The sequence below is a fragment of the Hibiscus syriacus genome, unplaced genomic scaffold, assembly GCF_006381635.1.
Source record: "Hibiscus syriacus cultivar Baekdansim isolate YM2019G1 unplaced genomic scaffold, ASM638163v2 tig00110332_pilon, whole genome shotgun sequence".
NCBI lineage: Eukaryota > Viridiplantae > Streptophyta > Magnoliopsida > Malvales > Malvaceae > Hibiscus > Hibiscus syriacus.
The window spans coordinates 7,604,541-7,625,591 of NW_024062688.1; the positions used below are offsets into that span (position 1 = coordinate 7,604,541).

A 21,051-nucleotide genomic window follows, 5' to 3' on the forward strand; every position below is an offset into this window, starting at 1 on the left:
ATTTTTTTTTTGTTGATATTCTTCACCTGACCAATCGAAGAACTGCAAATTATGATCAAATCATCCGTAAATTGTAGATGAGATAGCTCAACCGGATTCTTTTTGCTGCCGATATGAAAACCATTGAACAGACCCATTTCCACTGCTTTTAAGAGCATCAAATTTAAAACCTCACCAATAAGATTAAATAATAAAGGAGACAGGGAACGAAGACCTCTCGCCGTCTAAATACTCTCCGAAGGTTTACAAGGATCGATGTCGAGGCAGTAGAGATACGCATTGAAATCCAAGAGCACTATCTACTTCCGAAACTCATTTCTTTCATCACCTTTAATAGAAACTTCCAATCGACAGTATCGTAGGCTCTCTTGAAATCAATTTTAAGAACCACCTCTTTCAGCTCTCTTTTACGCAGATAGTCAATCCCCTCGTTCGCGATAAAAGAACAATCAAATATCTGTCTCCCTGGTATGAACGCGAACTAAGACTGACCCACTAATGAGTCCATACATGATCTGAGTCTCCTCGTAGGACCTTTGACAGAATCTTGTAAATCCAAACTAATAGGTCGATAATCCTTCAACTTGTCCACATTGATTTTCAATTCCAAAGAAAACCAATCTGGACAAGTCTAGTTAATTCAGTTAATTAGTTGGTTAATAGAATTAATTAAATTTATAAATATTATATATTAATATTTAATAATTTTAATTTATTCGATTAATTCGATCGGTTAATTCAGTTAAAACCGAACTTTAAATACCATTAATCGATTTCGATTAATTAATCAACAGATAAATAACATATGATAATAATTAATGGATTAATCAACATATAAATAAGACAATATATTAAATATTTAATTATTTCAATTAATTTTATTTATTAATCAATTTCAAAAACTAACAATCGATGAAAAAACCATTAACCATTAATCGATCAAATTAAAAATTAACCGATCGATTAACTAATTGAAATTTCGATTCGATTGATTCAATTTTAAACGAATTATAAACACCCCTACTAATTTTAGGATATGATAATCATTTAAGAATGATCAAATTTTATCATATCTCAACCAACAAGTTAACGTTCAACTCAACGTATAAATAATCAGGTAATCATTTTGTAACTTATAATGGTTGAGAGACTTAACAAAACATCACCTTATAATCAAGAGACCATTTGTGTAATATGCCCATAATTTTATGAGAATTTCGATTTTCGAAAGTGTACTTTCCATCCAAGCTTTGGCGAGAGCTGGTGATTTCAAAAGCAAATAACATACAATCCAATCTGATGGTGATGGGAAAATAACATAAATAACATACAATGCCTTCGGCTATGGCTACATTGGATTTTGATCCTTACACAAAAGCAAACATCCAGGAATTGAATTGAATTCCTTAATCTGCATAGTGTGAGTGACCGAGATATAGAATTGCAATTCAATCCAGTTATTTGCAATCAACATCAAACCAGAAATAGAGACTAGTTCGAGCATAAATCACCCGAACGCGCTGTAGTGCCAGATCTCCACTGGTCAAAACAGCCTTTGCACCTCCTTCAATCCGAGTGTGAGATACAGAAACGCTATCTCCACCGCTCTTCAAGTTGCAAGGGAATATCCCGCTACCGGTTGTACTCACAATCGGGCATGATAGATAGTCCAACGGGTTTGACTCACACTGAAGTATACATTCATCTATAATTAGCCTTCCGCTCCTATGAAGCAAGCAACAACCTAGCTCCACCTTTACTGTTAAGTTTGACAGCTTGCAGGTCGATAGAAACTCCAATGCACTGCTCTAGCAAAATGAACAGCACATACACATGGTTGTTTTGCTCGATAAAGGGGGGAAATGGATACATGTGACCTAATGAGAGCCATCTCCAGATTGCTGAATATCTATGTTCTTTCATAGGAGCCAGACATGCAATTTGCCGTCTTAGTTTTATTATAAATCATTGGAAAAAAAAATTCAGCCGATCCATTCTTAATATCATGGCTGCCGATTTCCAGCAATATGGCGGTAGCTCAAAACAACGTTTCTAGATATAAGTTGTATCAACCTCTCAACAAATCGCCATTCAATATATACGGCAAAAACATATACGGAAGTTTTGCAAACCTGTCTGAACCTCGCAAACAGACGAGAGTTGTTTCATCAGGAAGCTCACCTCCGCCGATCTGAAGAAAATTGATGTAGACTTGTGAAAAAAACAAAAAGCTTTTTGCTACGATAATAACAAAGTTAAATATTCATTCTCTTCTAATGGCCTTGATGTCCCTTTACCAGGAGACAATTACATAGCACTGAGTAGGGGATGGGGAAAGAGACCTTTAAGAGAATTATGTTAAATAATCAGAAGGGTTTATAATTTAGTCCAAAAGGGATTAAAAGAAGGTAGTAGTCTGAAAGTTACCATACGCCCAATAATTGAATCAAATAGGCTGTTATTACTAAAATGCAGTTTTAAGACATCTCAGGCCAAACAGTAGGAGCTTCTAGGCCTATATATTTTGTGTCTATACAGGACTCACCCTTCGGGCTATCAGTGATCATATAAATGGTAACAAAACATTTGGCATGTAACAAATATTGAGGTGTATTTTAAATAATACCAATGAGAAACATCTTTAAGTGCATTTTATAGAAAAAAAATCATATGCGTTAAGAGTAAGATATTGGCATTATCAATTAAATGGTATCGGCATTAAAAAAAAGAGACCATATATAGGACAGCATATTCAAAGCCAATGCTTAAGGAAGTTCTCTGTTACTCAAACTCAATGTGTGTTTACAGAAATGTGTAAGACATAGGCATGCTCAACCTTTTAGTAGTTTTTCATGTATTAGAAGGGTACTTGGAGGGTTACATTCTCATACTTGCGTATGAATATGTGCCAGCAATTGGTGTTGGACACGAGTTTTTTTTCTAAAAAAATCATAGTTCAAAGAGTAAATATATACCAAGGACACAATTTATCTATAATTAACTTTTGCAGAGAATCCTTAAGACATACCAGGCAGAGTGGTTTTTTAATCTGAATATTAGAGGCAAGATGACTGCCGCCAGCCGCAATTAAAATAGTGTCACCAGGTCTGAAAGGGGGAGTTTGAAGATAATGGTTTCATAAATATACCATATAACCACCAAACCGCAAATTAGAAATGATAGTTTTACCTGGCTGCAGACACAGCTTATTCTATGTTAGGGAAGACACCAGGTCCAGAAAAATCCTTCACGGATCTATCAACTACCAGCCAAAGTCGAGGGTGGCATGCCAGATAACACCATCTGTGGCAAACGAGGGCGATGTTATACCGATCTGCAACTCAATAGCATTATGTAAAAGAGATTGCAATTGGTAATGGGATTGAAAAGCAGCAGAAATGACCATGCCTACTAAAATTATTTCAATTCGCTAGAATGTGAAACTTCCGAACACCAATCTGGAGACCACTGGTCCTCAAAGAATGAAAATAAAGAAAAAGACACAATAAGAATGCTATTGCAAAGCAAATTACTTGAGATGCACTTTTTTTTGGACCTTTTTACTTCATTAGTACCAAGTTCTCTTGCAAAACAACTAAGTGTCCTACTATTACCACTGCACAACTAAAGATACAAGAATACCACTTCAATAAGAGAAAATTTTTCGATGACTAAAAAAAATCTGCACATTTCAGCCACCATTTCACCGTCCTACACGAAAAAGTTTTGTTAAGCCTCTGTTTTAGTATAATTAGTCAAAGTCCCAGATACCACGGGATCCATCGATTACATTAAGTAGAAACGGAGTACGTATAAATTGCTCCATACAACGAAGTCCAAGTTCATTTCTTTGTTGGCATGAACTAGAGTAGAGTTTGGTAGGTAAAACACAAACTGAGGGCGTCGTCAATAGAATGGAAGTGAATCGAATTTCAGATTGTCGGTTTTCTGAATAACAGCAGTATTCTGAATCCAACAACCCTAAATTAAGGTATTTGGGATTGAAAACCAAAATGAAAGCTCAGGTTCTTTAATCTAACCCAATATTGAAGCACAAACTAGATTCCTCAGAAAAAAGAGCTATCAGAATCAAATACATTACACGTGCCTTCTCATTCCATCATAATAATCACCAGAAAATAAATGAATTCTAAAAAGTCAACTCCACACTAAATATTATTATACCTAGAATTAACCTTCAGTTCACTTCCAATGAATCTAAAAATAACATTAAGTCTTACCGACAAGGTAAAATGCCTAAAAGTAATAAAATTGCTTCATTAATATACCCGCCGCCGGGGGGGGGGCTACAAGCAACCTTAAGAAAATAACACAATTCTCTTGTTGCCCAGATAAAAAATACAAAATTGAAGATAAATATATTATCATACCACCAAATGAAGCCATCTTTTCAGACCTAAATGAAAAATATTCATTAAGAAAATGGTTTATTAAAAAACAACCTGGAGTGGGAGATAAGAAGCTGAAAATATGAATGAGGCAACCATCATCAAGATTATTAATAAGAGCAGAAGATGAAGATGAAGAAATCTTTCTGGGCTTTCTCTTCTCTTGCTCCAACTCCATGGCCTGCCTTTTTTTTAAGACGAAGAAAGAGATTTCTCTATTTTTTGCTCTTTTTTAAAGATATTGTAACTGAGTAATTTTATGTAATAAACAGAAAAACCGACACGACTGTCGAACACGAGTTACTCTTTGGGTTGATTCTTTTATTCGGCGTTTGGTTGGATGAATCGGGAATTAGAATCTAATTCTATTAATTTCTTATGTTTGGTTCAAATTTTCTAAGGGAATTGAAATCCCTCATGACTTCAACTTTCCATCAAATGAGGTAAAGTGAATTTCATTCATTCTATGATGGAATTCAATTCCCTTGTTGGAGTGAATTGAAATTTTACCATACTACCCTCATCAATCTTTTGATTATTCATATATTGAATAAAAATATTTTTTTTTATTTCGGGTCGGGTTTCTAATTCATATATTCGGGTCGGGTCGGGTGAAACTTTATTTTGGTCGGGTCGGGTTTTTTAAGTGTAATATTCGGGTCGGGTTGAGTTCGGGTTTAGGGTGAAAAATACCCGACCCGAAAATATATATAATTTTACTTTATATATTTAGGAATAATTACAATAATACCCCTCTATATATAATTTTTTTTCAATTAAGTCATTGTTTTTATTGAATAAAAATATTTTTTTATTATTTCGGATTGGGTCGGATTTCTAATTCATATATTCGGGTCGGGTCAGGTGAAACTTTATTTTGGTCGGGTCATGTCGGTTTTTTTTAAGTGTGATATTCGGGTCGGTACAGGTTTAGGGTGAAAAATACACAATCCGACCCGACCCAAATAATATATTTTTACCTTATATATTTATAAATAATTACAATAATACCACTCTATATATATATATATATTTTTCCAATTAAGTCACTGTTTTTATTGAATAAAAATATTTTTTTATTATTTCGGGTAGGGTCGAGTTTCTAATTCATATATTCGGGTCGGATCGAGTGAAACTTTATTTTGGTTGGGTCGGGTCTCGGATGGAGGTTCCCTTGTTCTCAGGTCGGGTGGACTAAAAACCCGACCCAACCCGACCCATGGCCATCCCTAATTGAGATGATTTTAACTTATGATGTTTATTAGCATGATTTTTATAATTTATTAAAATGAATAATCAATCAATAAAATTAAAATTTATTTTTTTAAAAATTTTATAATATATTGTTACATGTAATTTATAAAACAAACTAAAATTAAGCAAAAAAACAAGAAGGGCAATTCTGTCATTTTACATTACTGAAATCAAATTCATCTTACATGTCTGCGAACCAAACAAAATATGGAATTTGATTATAATTCCTGACAGATTCTAATTCATTCACAGATTTCAATTCCCTCAGAAACATTCCAGCGAACCAAACGCCACCTTAGAGTATAATTCAAAGGTAATTTTCGTCCAATACCGAATATCGGTTAATTATTTAGTTTAATACGATATATATTTAATTTATTTAGAGATTTACTATATTTATTATAGTGGTTTAAAGTTTATTATGTCGATATAATGAATTTTCATAAAAATATTTTTACTTTAAATTTTTTATCTTGATGTGATAAAATTTAATAAAAAAATATATTTTATTAGAATTTATCATCTTAACGTAATAAGTTTAAATAAAAATATTATTTGAATAAACTTGTCACCTTAACGTAATAAGTTTCTTGAATACTATAAGAAATACCATAAATCCTAAAATAAACTTTTATATGTTATATTGAATTAATTAATAAAACTATTTATCCTACTAGAGAAGGAAAAAAAAACTGAACTCAAAGGATTTACAGGCCGAAACTCGGATAAAGATTTCATAGTCTTAGCCCATCTTCATATTTCATGCTTAAGTTAACGCGCTCTTCTCAAAATAGTGAAAAAGCCCATCATGTTTCTAATGCCTTTGCTACACTTCGTGCTGAAGGTGGTTTCCGTCATCTATAAAATATTCTTTTAACTTTTAATTTTCTTCAATTTTAGTATAATAAGAAAATAATATATTATTCTTATTTTTATTTATTGTTTAAAATAAAACTCCATATCATACACATGTTTATTTTCTTAATTTATTTTTAATTATATTTAAGGTATTTTTCTAACAAAAGAATAAAAAATAATGTATTTGAACAAATTTAATAATTTTTCTTTAATTTATTAATATAATATTAAATTAATTGTTCAAAGTAACTAAATATATTGGAGTTATATAAAAGCCTACTTTGAGTGAATTTTCACTCAAAGCCTCGAAAATATTTGAGACGATGGCAGTCGGAAACGCTGCCGGAAAGTGGTATTATACAAGTTGTAACATTACAACCATCCATAGAGTGGATTTTTACCCCTCTTAACTCCTTTTAAGCATAGTATAAGTTTGAGTACATTTAAGAAATACCACATACATTCCATAATGCGTATGCATATATATATATACACTTGCCTACTAGTACAGCCATTTATTAATGTGTTCCAAAAGTTCTCCTTATCATTGCATCCAATGGCATTTATCATCACCATCCCCGTTTCTTCCATCAATAGCAAGCTCAAATTCTGGCATCAACAAACGCCCTTGTAATCTCAACACTGAGATGTGGATTGCTGGAAGCGAAAACTTCATATTTCTGCGAGGAAACTATGCTCTTCATGTTCCGCACGATGAAATTCAGAGTTGTATCCTTCAGCTTCTTATTCGGATGTGAATCTGAGATCTCTAGGATATCGAGAGCGTTCGACTCGTTCAAGGAATTCATCATGTAACGCTCGCACGACTCTTGTAAATACAGAATCTCATACTTATCAGCTGCAACATATAATGTGAAAACATGCCTCTTAAACTTATCCTCAGGCAAATCCCCAGTGTAAAGAAACTCTAGGAGGGACTTGAGCTCTTCGGTGTTTAACTCCGGTAGAGTGATCGTATCAGTATTACTCGGTGGAGCCTTGTAGTTGTCCGAGCTTAATATGTTTTTAAAGATTTCTGATCTTGCTGCCTACACATAAGTAGATTCGTGATCAATGTTCGGTTGAACCAACATAAACAGATAAAGAAAAGATTTAATTAAAGCATAGGTAGGGAGTTTTTACCAGTAGAGATTTGTGTGCTGATATGGAGGGCCCATCGTTAGGCTCAAGCTTGATATCAGTGTGAATTTGTTCCTTGAAAGCCACCATAAATCCACTGAGGAAACTTATTCTCTTTTTCAAATCATCTTCAGTATCAGTCAATGGTTTCTTGAGACATATAATAAGAGGAAAACAAGATTTACAACGACACAAATGAGAAGGATATTAATCATGTCACAAAATTTGGAAAAGACGAGACTTACCTCGTTTGCTGGTGTAGTCACAGTTGACTTGTTCCTGAGATAGTCAAACAAAGAAAACAGCATGAGGGCAGAAAATCATGGAGGAAATACACACATGTATGGACTCCATGGGGCTAACATGACAGATTCAGCCTCCCATGATATCAATTCTAAGGCAAAATGCATCATTTCTTTTATCTTTCCCATTTTCGGAACAGACTAGTTATCACTTTTGTTAGCCAACAAGCAATTCAGGAAGCTTAGCAAGGATAGCAGAACAAAGGAAACAGATAACAAACATAGGAGAAGCAATAGAGCAACCAGGCAATATCAGCCTCTGTTACTCAAAACTTGAGAATGATGGCTGATTACTTATATGTGCCTGAAATATGTAAGTTCATATTATTAATTCAATATACATATAAATCGAAATTTCAAGTCGGTTATATGTATGTGCCTGACACGAGCACATTCACCTTGTTTATAACATTTTCTTACTATAAGAGGGTCTGATTTGAACCTCCATATACATGTCCATCAAATATTCACTGTCAAAAACAGAAACTTCAAGAAAAGTCATCTTATTAATCCCCTATATACATATAAATCTCTACTTCATATTTCATATTGACTGTGTGTATGTGTTTAACACAAGCATGTTCAACTTACTTTAAGCTTTTCCACAATTTTAGAAGGTCGAACTCCGACCTCCTCCATAGTCCTACCCAGTTTCACTACATATGTGTTAGACACAGGTAATTCAAGAAATATCACCTAATTATTCCCTTAAATATACACATAAAATCTCCATTTCTTAGTGTATCAAAACTTATGAAAACTTATGAAAACTACTGATTTATAGACATGGGAATTACAGAATGAAAAGCATAAAAAACAATCACAGGAAATTTCAGAGGACCAATCAAGCAGCTGAAAAGGGATTCTATTAGTTGGAATCAAGAACCCCATAAATAATACCTTCTACTTGGTAATGATACAGGGGTAAAAGTACTACCCGAATTTGGATCAGGGCAAGATAAACTTCCTGCAGACACACAAACATTAGCTAAAATCACTACTATATTCACTATTTACTAGATATTTTCCAATTAATAAAAGAAAAATAATAATGATAAAATTAAAAAAAAATCATTCGGGTTTCCCAAGAGAAACCAGAGAATCATGTGATGTTGTAAGGCAAAAGCTAGTAAAAGGAATAGGAATCTGAAGTAGGACCGGTGGCGTATGCTGAACCAGAGAAATTCAGCCTAGAAGATTATTGAAACATGTCCTTTTTTAATTGTTTTTTTTAATATAAAAAAACAACTCTATGCGGTAGCCACTGCGGTGGTGGGGGGTTTTATAAGCGAAGGGTTGGAGATTGAGAGGCGTTGTCCCACATTAATAAAAATATTTTTTTATTTGAACTATAAAATTTTAGATAAAATAAGAGCCTTTTTTTTATAAATTTAAAAATTATTAAAATAACTCTATATACAAAATATGAGACATGGTCGGTTTTGACTATTTTCTTACTCAGTACGAAATTAAAAAAAAGGCTCATAATTCAAAAGAATTTTTATAAAAATTCTATTAAATTAAAAAAAAATCATTATCATTTGTAAAATGTCAAAAATATATTTAAGCATACGAATACTTATAAAAAAACATTTCCTTCGACATTTTTATGTAAAATTATTGATGATAGTGTCAACATCAATACTTTCCAACATATTTTCTCAATACATAACATATCATTTGAAAATAAAAGAACAATATTATCTAGAATTTGAAAATATATAAAAAGAAAAAAGAAAAAATTTGGAAACATGATTTACCTAGAATTTTAAGAACAATATTTAATATGATTCAAGCACCACAATTGACGATAAACGATTGTGACTTTGTGCTTGTGAGATATATGAGGAATTGAAAGTAGAGTAATAATTTTCAAAGAAATTGTGAAATATGAAAAGAAAAGAAACAAGCTAATTATACTTCAAAATTTTCTCTGGTTGAGTTTTGAAGAGAAAAATAGCGTTAATAAAATTTTCCATTGATATGAAAAATTGGGAAAGAGATTTAGTGCATCCATGGTGAGAATTTGGAAAGACTAAAATTAAAGAGATTGAATTGGATATCTTTTAATTTTGAGAAAGAAAGATTGAATTAGAGTTTTATGAGAGGTGAATCGATTTACTAAAGTTAATATAAAAATTCAATAATGACAATTAACATGTTAATAAATTATGGGTTCTATTATTTTATTTTATAACTAAAATAATATATTAATATTTTTTTAAAATTTATGGACCATGGGTGGATGATTCTCATGTCTTGACCCAAGGTCGACTCTGATAAGATAAAGTGATGAAAGAAAATTATTAGAATTTTTCTTTTGCATTTTTAAGCGGTGACAACTGTTAAAAATTTCTTAATTATTTGATAATTAATCTTTATGTTTTATATGTAATGTTTAAACATAAAATTTTAACAATAAATCTTTTAATAACTAAAAATTTTTAATTCGTGAGATTTTAGTAGCATTTGTTTTCCTTTTAATTACCGATTGATAGCGTGTGCTCCTTTAACAATTGCCTACTTCATTCCATTGTTGTTAGTGCTTTGACATGCATATTAATTTTTCCTTCCTTGCTAAGGAAAGCTGATAAATCGTCTTTTCTTACTTTTTATTTTCTTTTGTGTGTGGGGATGTTATCGATCTAGTACCTTTTTTAACAATGCGTAAATTATTATCCGTACTTTAATTGGGTTTTTTCGAGTTGGTGCCACGCAAGGAAAGGTGCAGATCATCATCCGCACCTTAGCTGAACCTCTAATATTTACAGAAGGTACGGATCATGAAGCACGCCTTCGATAGGTCCACATCATCCCTAAAAGTATTTAAAAAAATATCCTTTAAAAATTAAAAAAATAAAACTATAGGCACTAACATCATAATTTAATACATATTAGTTCTATGAATTTAATAGTTTAATAGGGTTAACTTATATAGGCACATTGGAGTGTTTAGGTTATATTTATTGACAATGTGAGATAAAAGCTAAAAAATATATTTCTTGACAATGTGTTTAGGTTATGTTTTCATGAGTTGCCTTCGATCGTTTTCATTACATTTTTATTTCAATTATATATATATAAATGTAATAAGAAGTTGATAAATTATTATTTCTTTAATTTTTTTTAAGTTACCTTACATCAACCCAAAAAATAAAATTGAAAAAACAATTGATTAATTACTTATATTGTGAAGTCTAACTAAAAAATATATTTTCTACCATCTTGAGGTGGACTAAACTACCACCATTTTTAATGGGGAAATACACTACCCCCATTAGAAATTATATTTTCTACCATCTTGAGATGACTAAACTACCAACATATTTTATGAAAGACGCGTTTTATGATCCGTATCTTTTGTATATGTCAAGTTCAGCTAAGGCGCAGATGACGATTAATAAGAAATTATATATAATTATTCCATAAGAAATTGTTCTATAAGGACAATATTCGACACCTTATTGAAATATGTGAATCTATAATAAGAAATTATAGTTTTCTTAATATATTTAATACATAAAATATAATTATACTCCATTCATTTCAATCCATTATTTACAAGGATTAAAATAATATATTTCTATGTATTCAATTTTAATTATGAAGTGATTAATTTCTAACACACCCAAAAATAATCCAATACGGAAGTACTTATCCTGGTCGTAATTTTCAATTTCTAATTGTGTTCATTATTAAAAATGATTAGTGGTGTCAAAACGGGTCATTCGGATCAGGTTTGGGTCGACTAATTTCAGATCTAGATTAAATTCAATTTAATTTTGTTCGGATCGAATCTAGTTCGGGTGTACGGTGAATCGGATTGAGTCAGGTCAATTTTCGAGTAAAGTGATTATTGGATCGATTGTTTTCTGGTTCAAATCAATATTGAATCAATTGATTTTTGGATCTGGTCAATGCATTACCATTTCTTGTCATTGTTGATAAACATTGAATTGTATTACCATTTCCTTTTATTTATAAACATTGAATTGTATTACCATTTCTTTTTATTCCTTTTTTTTGGGGTTGTAAAGCAACCCCTATGCTCTTTTAGATCCTCCTACTGAATTCACCTCTCTATAAGGTACATCGTGATACTTGTTACCTAATAATGTTAGCAATTTTTATTTATTAATTTAGGGTTAAATAGTATTTTAACCTTTTCATCTATACCTTATTATCATTTTGGTACACAAACTCTTTCTTTAACTCAGGTCAATTTCGAATTTTTCTTCCGTCAAACATGTTATTTCAATATTTTCTTCCCTTATACGAATATCATGTCACTTTAGGCACGTGTCATCTGAATGTCATGACACACAATACATTAAACATGAAATCTTTAAAAAATTATAATAATATTAATGTTTTTAAGTTTTGAGAATTTCTAGAATTTCCCCTACTTTTTGGTTTTTAAAAGATAATTTCATGAAAAGTTTTAAGTTTTCGAATGTAGCATTTTAGATGATATGCTCTTGAGTGTTACATGACATTTTTGTAACCAAAGAGCGTTATAAGGTATCAGGCTTAATTAATAAAATTAAAGTTTATGGTACAAACTAACCACAAAACTTTTTAGATACTAAAATAATAACACGGTCTAACTTTTTAGCTAAAAAAAATACAATTTAATCATTTAGTTTATTTTGAGATCGAGATCGTGCTGCATGCCGACGTTCATAGTGGTGATTTGGTCGAGCACTAGCTTTCAGTTTTATGTTGAGTTAATTGCATCACGTGTTATCAAAGTATAATTTTTATTTTAAATTGATCCCTAGACTTTTAAATAGTTTAATTCCATCCTTAAATTATGACTATCATTATAAATTATGACTCAAACTTTTGAATATTTCAACTTCATCCCCAAACTATGACATTCATTCTAAATTAGTCCCTAAACTTTTTGAACATTCCAATCTTGTCTCAAACTATACTTATATACTAATCATATCTTTTGTTAATAAAATTGTTACGCCAAGTTTTATTATTATATGTTAAAATAAAAAAAGTCTAGGTTAAACTATGGTTGAAACTAATTACATATTTAGATGAAATTGGAAGAATCAAAAGTTTGGGGACCAATTTAGAAAGAGGGTCATAATTTAGGGGTGAAATTCGAATTCTTGAAAGTTTAAGGACTATTTTGAAATGAAAGTCATAGTTTAAGGATAAAATTAAAATGTTTAAAAGTTTACAGACCAATTTTATATTGAATTCAACCAAAGTCTCCCGTTGTCATCACTCACCACCATTGTTGCGATCAATTTACCAAAAATGAAATAAAATTCTATATGATACAATTAACTATTTGGGGACACATGGCTATTTAATGCAATCAATTTACCAAAAATTTTCTTTTATTTTTTTGAGGAAAAAAAAAAGGAAATTCACTCTCATTGAAGACCTAACTACCACGTGAACAGCCATGAAAGCAAGGACAAGTATGGTGGGAATATCTTTTAAAATAAAATTTCAAAAATAAATATTTAAATAATTATTAAATAATCAGATTAATCGATTAATAAATCAAAAATTAGTGATTATATTAAAAAAATAATTACTGAATAGACTATAAATATTCAGTAAACAAATGAATAAATATACACTTTTAATACAATATTTAAACCATCCGGTAATAGAATTTTATTGAAATGTTTACACAAATAACATAAACACCATATATTCATAACCCCTTTATTGCTTTATGCTAATATATTTTTCACAACATGCATCGGATTTTAATGAGTTTGAACAAACTGTTCATCGATGAAAAATCATTCATCTGAAAAACACCAAGATCAAGATCAAATCCAGAAATTAAGAACATTTGAAAGTGAAAGGTGTTTGATGAAATTAATTACTAGTACCTTGACCAGAACCATGGCTTACCATTGCAAGCAACTCTTTCTTTACGTTCATCATCGACTGACATCCTTTAAACCCATTCAGATTCTTTGGTTTAACCCCAAAACACAATGTCGAAGTTGGTGATCCAAGCCCTTCACCTTCATCATCATCATCATCATCCATGCAGTTATGAACCGGCGACCTCGAGCATGAAAAATAGCTGATCCGCCTATGAAACAATTTACGGTTCGTTGAAGAACCAGGATCATGCAACGATGACCATGACGATGAAGATGATGATGTAGAGGAGCGTGAAGAAGAAGAGGAAGCCTTGGTCTTCCTGGGAAAGATGGAGCTCAAAAGGGTGGATTTGAAGCCCCTTTTGTGGTTAGATTTTGAGTTGAAAGAGGAATAGTATGAAGGCGGTGGAGTGAGAGGAGGAAGGGTGACGTCGGAGTAAGGGTGTTTGGGGGTTCCGGGGTGAGATTCCCACGTGAAGGGAACGGCACCGGAAGCTCCGCCGTAGTAGACCCTGCAAGAAGAGTTGGCCGTTGAATTTTCTTTGGACATGAGCCTGTTGAAGAACTTGTCATCCTGCTTGATTTGCAGACTTTTCTGATGTAGCTCGTCGCTCAACATTTTTGATCTCGGCAACTGGTGTGGGTATCTTCAGTTGTCTGCTAAGCTTAGTAGATCTCTAGTTTCTAAACAAATCTCAAGATCCCAAGTTGAGACCTGATAAATGACTTCTTTAAGTCTACTCTGCTGGTGTATAATTAACTTCTAGCCAATCATTCTTTTCTTTGATGTTATCCCTCTCAAACATGGTAGCATGATTTCATATTAGGAAGCAATTTATAAAATTTTGACTGCCGTATATCTTATAAAACTTTAGAGATTAAAGACATAAATTTAATAAAAAATTTAAAACATATAAAAAAAAATTAAAATTTTTAAGAGGATAATGTTCCTACCCCATCCCTAATCCTTCTCGACAATAATATTATTTTTAACCTAAGTTATATTCTTAAAACAAAAGCCAATTATAGAATAGGTTTAATCTCACTTTTCCTACTTGTATTTAGGTAAATTCTACCTTACTATTTTTCTTGTTCAGTTTGCTTTACTACTATTTTGTTTAACATTGTACCCCTTTACAATCATACTTAGAAAAGTCATGTGACAACTAGAGCATGCAATGTGTAATGAAGTTTTAGAGAAAAATACAATTTCTGAAGGAAAAAAATCAAAATTGTAACGATTTTTAATTATTAGCTTTAAAATTTAAAAATTCATATCAATATTAAAAATGTAAAATATCATTATAAATTAAAAAAACCCAAAAAAACTAAATAAGTTATTTTCTAAAAACTAATTTTTTATTTTTTAAGATTTTTACATTTTAAAGATTTTATTTAAGATTTTAATAATTTTTCCTAAACTATCGAAGTGTAAAAGCTAGCCCCTAAAGAATATATATAGTAGCAGTGTTTCATTGAAAACAATTTTTAAAAAATATTTTTCGTAAAATGAATTACATTTTATAAAAAATATTTATAAAAAAATGTTTTGTGGTGTGTACATATTTTTAATTGGTAATTTTTTTATAAAAAAATTATTGTAATATTAAATATAATAAATAATATTATTTATTATAAAAATTAATATTATTATTTTTAAAATATTAAAATAATTTATTCATTATTGATATTAAAATATTTTTTCTTTAACTTTCTAAATAAAAGTATTAAGAATATTATATTATATTAAAATAAAAAATATTATAAATAATAGTAATTATTTATTAAAGTAAGAATATTATATTATATTTTAAAAATTATTAATAAATATATGTTAAGTATGTTTATTAAAATATTACTAGATTATTATATTAATAATAATACATAAATAATATATTATTCATTACTAATAATTTAATAATATTATTTTTATGAAATTAATAAATTATATAGATTTTATTAAATATTTATCATATATTATTAAAATAAAAATATAATATCATATATTATTATAATATAACTGAATATATTATTATAATATTAAAAATATAATATTATATTAGTAATAATATTAATAAATATATTTTAAATTTTTTAATAATAAGTATTTTTATTAAAATGATACTAAAATATTATATTAATATTAAATACATAAAATACCATTATTTTAAATAGTTATTATTTGAAATGAAAAATTCAAAAATAACTTACAAAAAATCATATTGTCAGTCATTTTTAAAAAAATACAAAATAAATTCTATTGACCAAAAAAATGTTTTGCATTAACCAATTAATTTTATTTAGATCAAACACTTAAAAATAAAATTTCTGAAAAATATTTTACATTAAACAAACTAAACTATAAATGTCAAATTTAGCACTTAAAGAAGAAAGACGTATTACAAAATCATGCAAAAATGTGATATAAAAATAGAAAATAATATAATTAAAAGATATAAAAATACGACAAAGTTTATGACATGGTCTGAAAGAGGAGAAAAAAAACTGATTGTCGACGACTATCTATATCATTAATGGTAAAAATATTAATTTTTAAAAAATTATGTAAAAAATAAAAAAAGAAGCTCAAACCTGCAAAACTTTTAGTTTTATATCATTTTAATATCATTGAATGAGAAGAATTCAAAGATTGAGATTAACTTCTTCCTTTTTTTCAGTTAATATATTCTCATTTTCTACTGCTAGTTTCAATTTTTAATTTCTCATCGTCCAATGATCCTAAAAAAGTATAAAACTTTTTTATTTTACACTATATATAAAATAAAATTATATAAATTTATTTAAAAATAAAGGATCAATTTCTTTTTTAAGAGGTGATGCCATTTTTTTTGTATAACCACATGTATTCTATCTATTAATCAATTAATTCGGATCGGATACTGCAGAGGCAAGAACAACCATCTCAATCCAGTTTACTCCATTCACAGTCGTCAAGATTATAACTCCTGACATTGCTTAAGGGATCTAGTGTCTCATCCAATTAGATAAACTGGTAGTTGATAATGTCATTTACTTTTATTTATATAATAAATATATAATTTTGACAAAAGGATAACTTTTGTCCCTATCGTATTTTCGCATCAATTTAGTCCTCAAATTTACTCAATTGCATAATTCTATACACTACCCTTAACTTAAAACCCTAACTTATAAAACATAAACCCTAAATCATAACCATATAACCTATAAACTATAAACCCTAATCTAAACTATAACAAGGTTTATAATTTAAGGTTTTAAGTTAGGGGTAAGATATAGAATGATGCAATTAAACAATTTTGATACAAAAATACGATAATGGCGAAAATGATAAATCGGGTGTACTACAATGGCAAATGTGAGCTTTAAGCCTATAAAATTTATAGAAATTTTGATTCTTTTAAAATTTTGGGGTGTCATTTGACACCCCTCATCCTATATTGGCTTCGTTAGTGATTTAGATGCATTAAATCAACTTAAATTTATATGGGGTGTGTATTGTTAATAATTTAAAAAATCATAAATAAATGTTATCTTTAATCACCTCAAACTATTAAAAATTTTAAAAGAAAAATAATTATAATTAAAACCTTAACATATTATCATTAAAAAGGAATATTACCAAAGATTTTACTGTAGATTTATTTCAATAACTAATATAATAAAGATTTTAAGTATTTTTAATAATTGCGTTTAAGTATATTAAATAAAATATACGATGTGATTTTAAAAAATTGATAGAAAATCACTAATTTTATTAAAATTAGAAATTATACAAAATTAGAATGAAGATTTACAAGTGTAACATAAACCTAAAATATAATTATGACATTTTATTATTATCAATGAGACAAAAATTAGTTACATAGATCACATAAGGACTAGTGAAGGAAAATGTTAAAAAACCTAACCAAAAAGCTCGAACAAAATAAAGATACGAATAAATCTGACTGCATCGGTAAATCAACCACAAAAATGAATAGAGCTACTGAAAGATCCGACAAATTGTAAATCAGAGTCAAGCGACGTGAGAAAGCTATCCACGATCGCAAAACGTGTATCCAAATCAATCCAATGGTCCAAAACAGGGAAGATAATCACGATAACAAATAAGCAACATATTGATAAGTCGTGGCGATGTAAAATACAACCATAAGAAGAAGAAAAAGATAAACGAAAACAATGACAAAAAACCGTAAGCTACCAAAAGACAGAGAAAAGCGTGCCACAAAGACAGAGATAAACGTGCCATAAAGACAGAGAACATGTCACGAAGACATAATTACTCTTATTAAGAAATTAAAATCAAAAAAAAGATAACCAGCGGGCGACAATCAGCATCAAAATTAGTGTCGTCGTCGGTTAAATAAAATTAAAGAAGAAAATATTAAATTAATCAATAAAATTGATAAAGTTGTAAAGAAAAAAAAAAGAGAAAATAATTTTTTTTTAAAATTAAATAAATAAAACATTGAATAATTAAATACTATCCGCATTTGACATATGTTTATATGTAACTAGCAAGTAATATAAATACACTTTCATAAAAATGACGAAACTTATGAGAGGGACAGGTATGGTGGATGGAGAGGGTAGGGGACATTTAATAGGGTAGCTCTAACTTGCTAATAATTTTTTTTTGGGAAGAATCCAGATCATTGATGAGGCTGATTATGTGGGTTAACGTGGACCGCCAACTGTAATCTTAATGATGAGAAACAGTTGAGCAGTGAGGATATTTTGGTGCAAAGCCCTAATGAATAGAGCTTATCGTTGTCCATCATCTAATCGAAAGCTGCTCTCTTAGAAGACAGATATAGATTGCTTCAGAGAATGGTTAACCTCCAAATTAATAAGGTTTATTTGAGATTTATTAATCCATCTAGTGATTTAATATTCATGTTATTGCATCTTGTATAAGTCCGAATTAAAATAGATTTTTGAAATGTAATACAACATATTTAAATGTGATTAGCATATCTATTAGGTTAATAAATGGACCACCTGATTTTGGCACTACAATTTGCCCACCAGAATTTAGGCCGAGTGTTAAATAGACACAGCAATTTGTATTCATATTTTGTTTTTATATTTTTACATGTTTTTGTCCTATCTAAGGTATTATACAATTTAATAGAATATTATATTAGGTTCGTCTATGCATATAACAACTTCATTAATTTCTGTAGCAATAAAGTTTGTAGCACATGAATAAATTGAATTCAGTTTAAGTGATTTTAGTGCTGGTATAATATATAGAAAATTATATGATTAAATATATTTAAAGATGAAAAATATTCAGATAAATCAGAAGTTGTATAAAAAATTTGCAGCACATGCAATTTAAGAGCTACTTATCCACTATTAAACTGTAGATAATATGATTGTCCCTTGTTCTCATATGTAATGAGGTAAGGGAGAGATAAAATATATAGCGCTAAAAGAATGATTAAACGTATAAGAAAAGACGAGTCAATAATTAGCTTCTATAATCCTCTTTGTCCGTAGTTACTTTTACTATAAAACAACAATTTTAAGTTTAAGTTGTCTTCCTCTATGGAAGTTCTCATATATATATATATATCACAACAGAATTTTGAATAATTTGTTCATATCTCTCATCCCTTAGCTTGGGGCACCAAAAGGGTTTGATGATTTTCTGTCTTATTAGTCTTGTTGACGGGAAGAGTGGAATTGTGATTGATGCAAATAATCTTATCTCTTTTAATTTAGTTAAAGAGTCGTAACCGTTAGTTTAATGGATTGAAGTGATAATGAATTGTGATTTACTCTCGTATTTTTATTTTGGTCATAAAATTATTTAAAAAGAAGTATACCTAACGTAAGGGTGGCATCGAGGCGGAACGGAAACGATTTTGCATTACCAAATCTATCATCAACACTTGTGGGTACGGTTTTGAGAAATCCCCATTGTATGCTTCGCGGATTTTTTTTCCTCATACCAATCCCTTATGGATTCCTGCGGATTTTGATTAATCCCCAACCTAAAAAATAAACAATTTTTTTTGAAACCAATGCAACACCTAAAACTTGTAAGATATATCATATTATCTCAAATTTGTCTCTATCTATAATATGAAAGTTTAAATGTCAATATTCATCTAACACCTAATGTATACGTACAATCTTAACTATTTTAAATCTTAGCAAATCAATGTATGTTAAATGAGAAAATATCTAAACTTCAATTTTAATTCTTTTGAGATGTAACAGTGGCAACAGATAATCTCACAATCTTATCATATATACATTTTTATTAAAATATATATTAAGGGTATATAGATAAATTATTATAATATATATTTTACAATTTTATAAAATATCAGGGATCTCTACGAATATTTTTCAGGGATCCCCAATGTTATTCGCACGGGTACGGTTCGATTGTCTCCGCGGTTCGAATATAGCAATCTCCATCCCCATCCCCATTTGAGCTTCAGGGATAAAACTTTCCTCATCTCCATTCCCGTGGGCGAAGATTTCAGTTATTCCTCATCCCGTCGATTCAAATCCCCACGGTTTTCGATTTTCCCCACTCGATTGCCACCCCTAACCTAACGTTACATTTTATTTCTATTTTGGTACCCAATCATCAAGTTTGATAATTGAATTAATGAAAATGGTGATGTGGAAAATGATATAATAATAATTTTAGTCCCAAAACTAACACACTCTATCAAATTATTGTTAATTCGAAATAATTCAATAAACTTTCAATATTTAAAAGTTATTATTATATCAATAATAAATTATTTTTAAATTATTATAAAATTAATAATAAATTGCTAAATTATTTCAATTTAAAAAGGATCAAATTGATAAGATTTTTAAATATTGAAGATTTATTGAATTATTTTGAATTAGGACCAATTTAATAGAATGTGTAAGTTTTGGAACTTCAATTGTTATTATAACATGTGCACAACACCATTTCTCTAAGTAGTGGTCAAACTTAATGATGGGATACCAAAATAGAAATAAAATATAATATTATATATTTTAAAAAAGATAATTAAGTGACCAAAATAAAAATGTGAGAATAGGTGGATACCAAAAAAGTAATTTACCCTATTATGCATATATATAAGAAAATTCAGTGCGTTCAAGAAAACCATAATCTAATTGTATGAGAACACAATTACGACAGTGTGATAGTTACACTCGTGTAATTATAAGAAATTTTAATTCTTTGAACAG

General features: G+C 29.6%; 1 protein-coding gene and 1 pseudogene across 1 annotated transcript; both read right to left on the reverse strand.

The window, feature by feature from the left end:
• Positions 1-1,318: 1,318 nt before the first annotated feature.
• LOC120119659 lies at positions 1,319-4,648 on the reverse strand (annotated as a pseudogene).
• Positions 4,649-6,890: 2,242 nt separating this feature from the next.
• LOC120120066 (BTB/POZ domain-containing protein At3g56230-like) lies at positions 6,891-14,406 on the reverse strand. The gene is made up of 8 exons (XM_039139814.1): positions 14,264-14,406; positions 13,856-14,042; positions 13,693-13,748; positions 9,122-9,153; positions 8,864-8,930; positions 7,907-7,940; positions 7,665-7,811; positions 6,891-7,570 (listed from the first exon to the last, which is right to left on the reverse strand). Exons 1-8 carry the CDS (start codon positions 14,404-14,406, stop codon positions 7,124-7,126), a joined length of 1,113 nt encoding a protein of 370 aa, XP_038995745.1. The 3' UTR covers positions 6,891-7,123.
• Between the last annotated feature and the right edge of the window lie 6,645 nt (positions 14,407-21,051).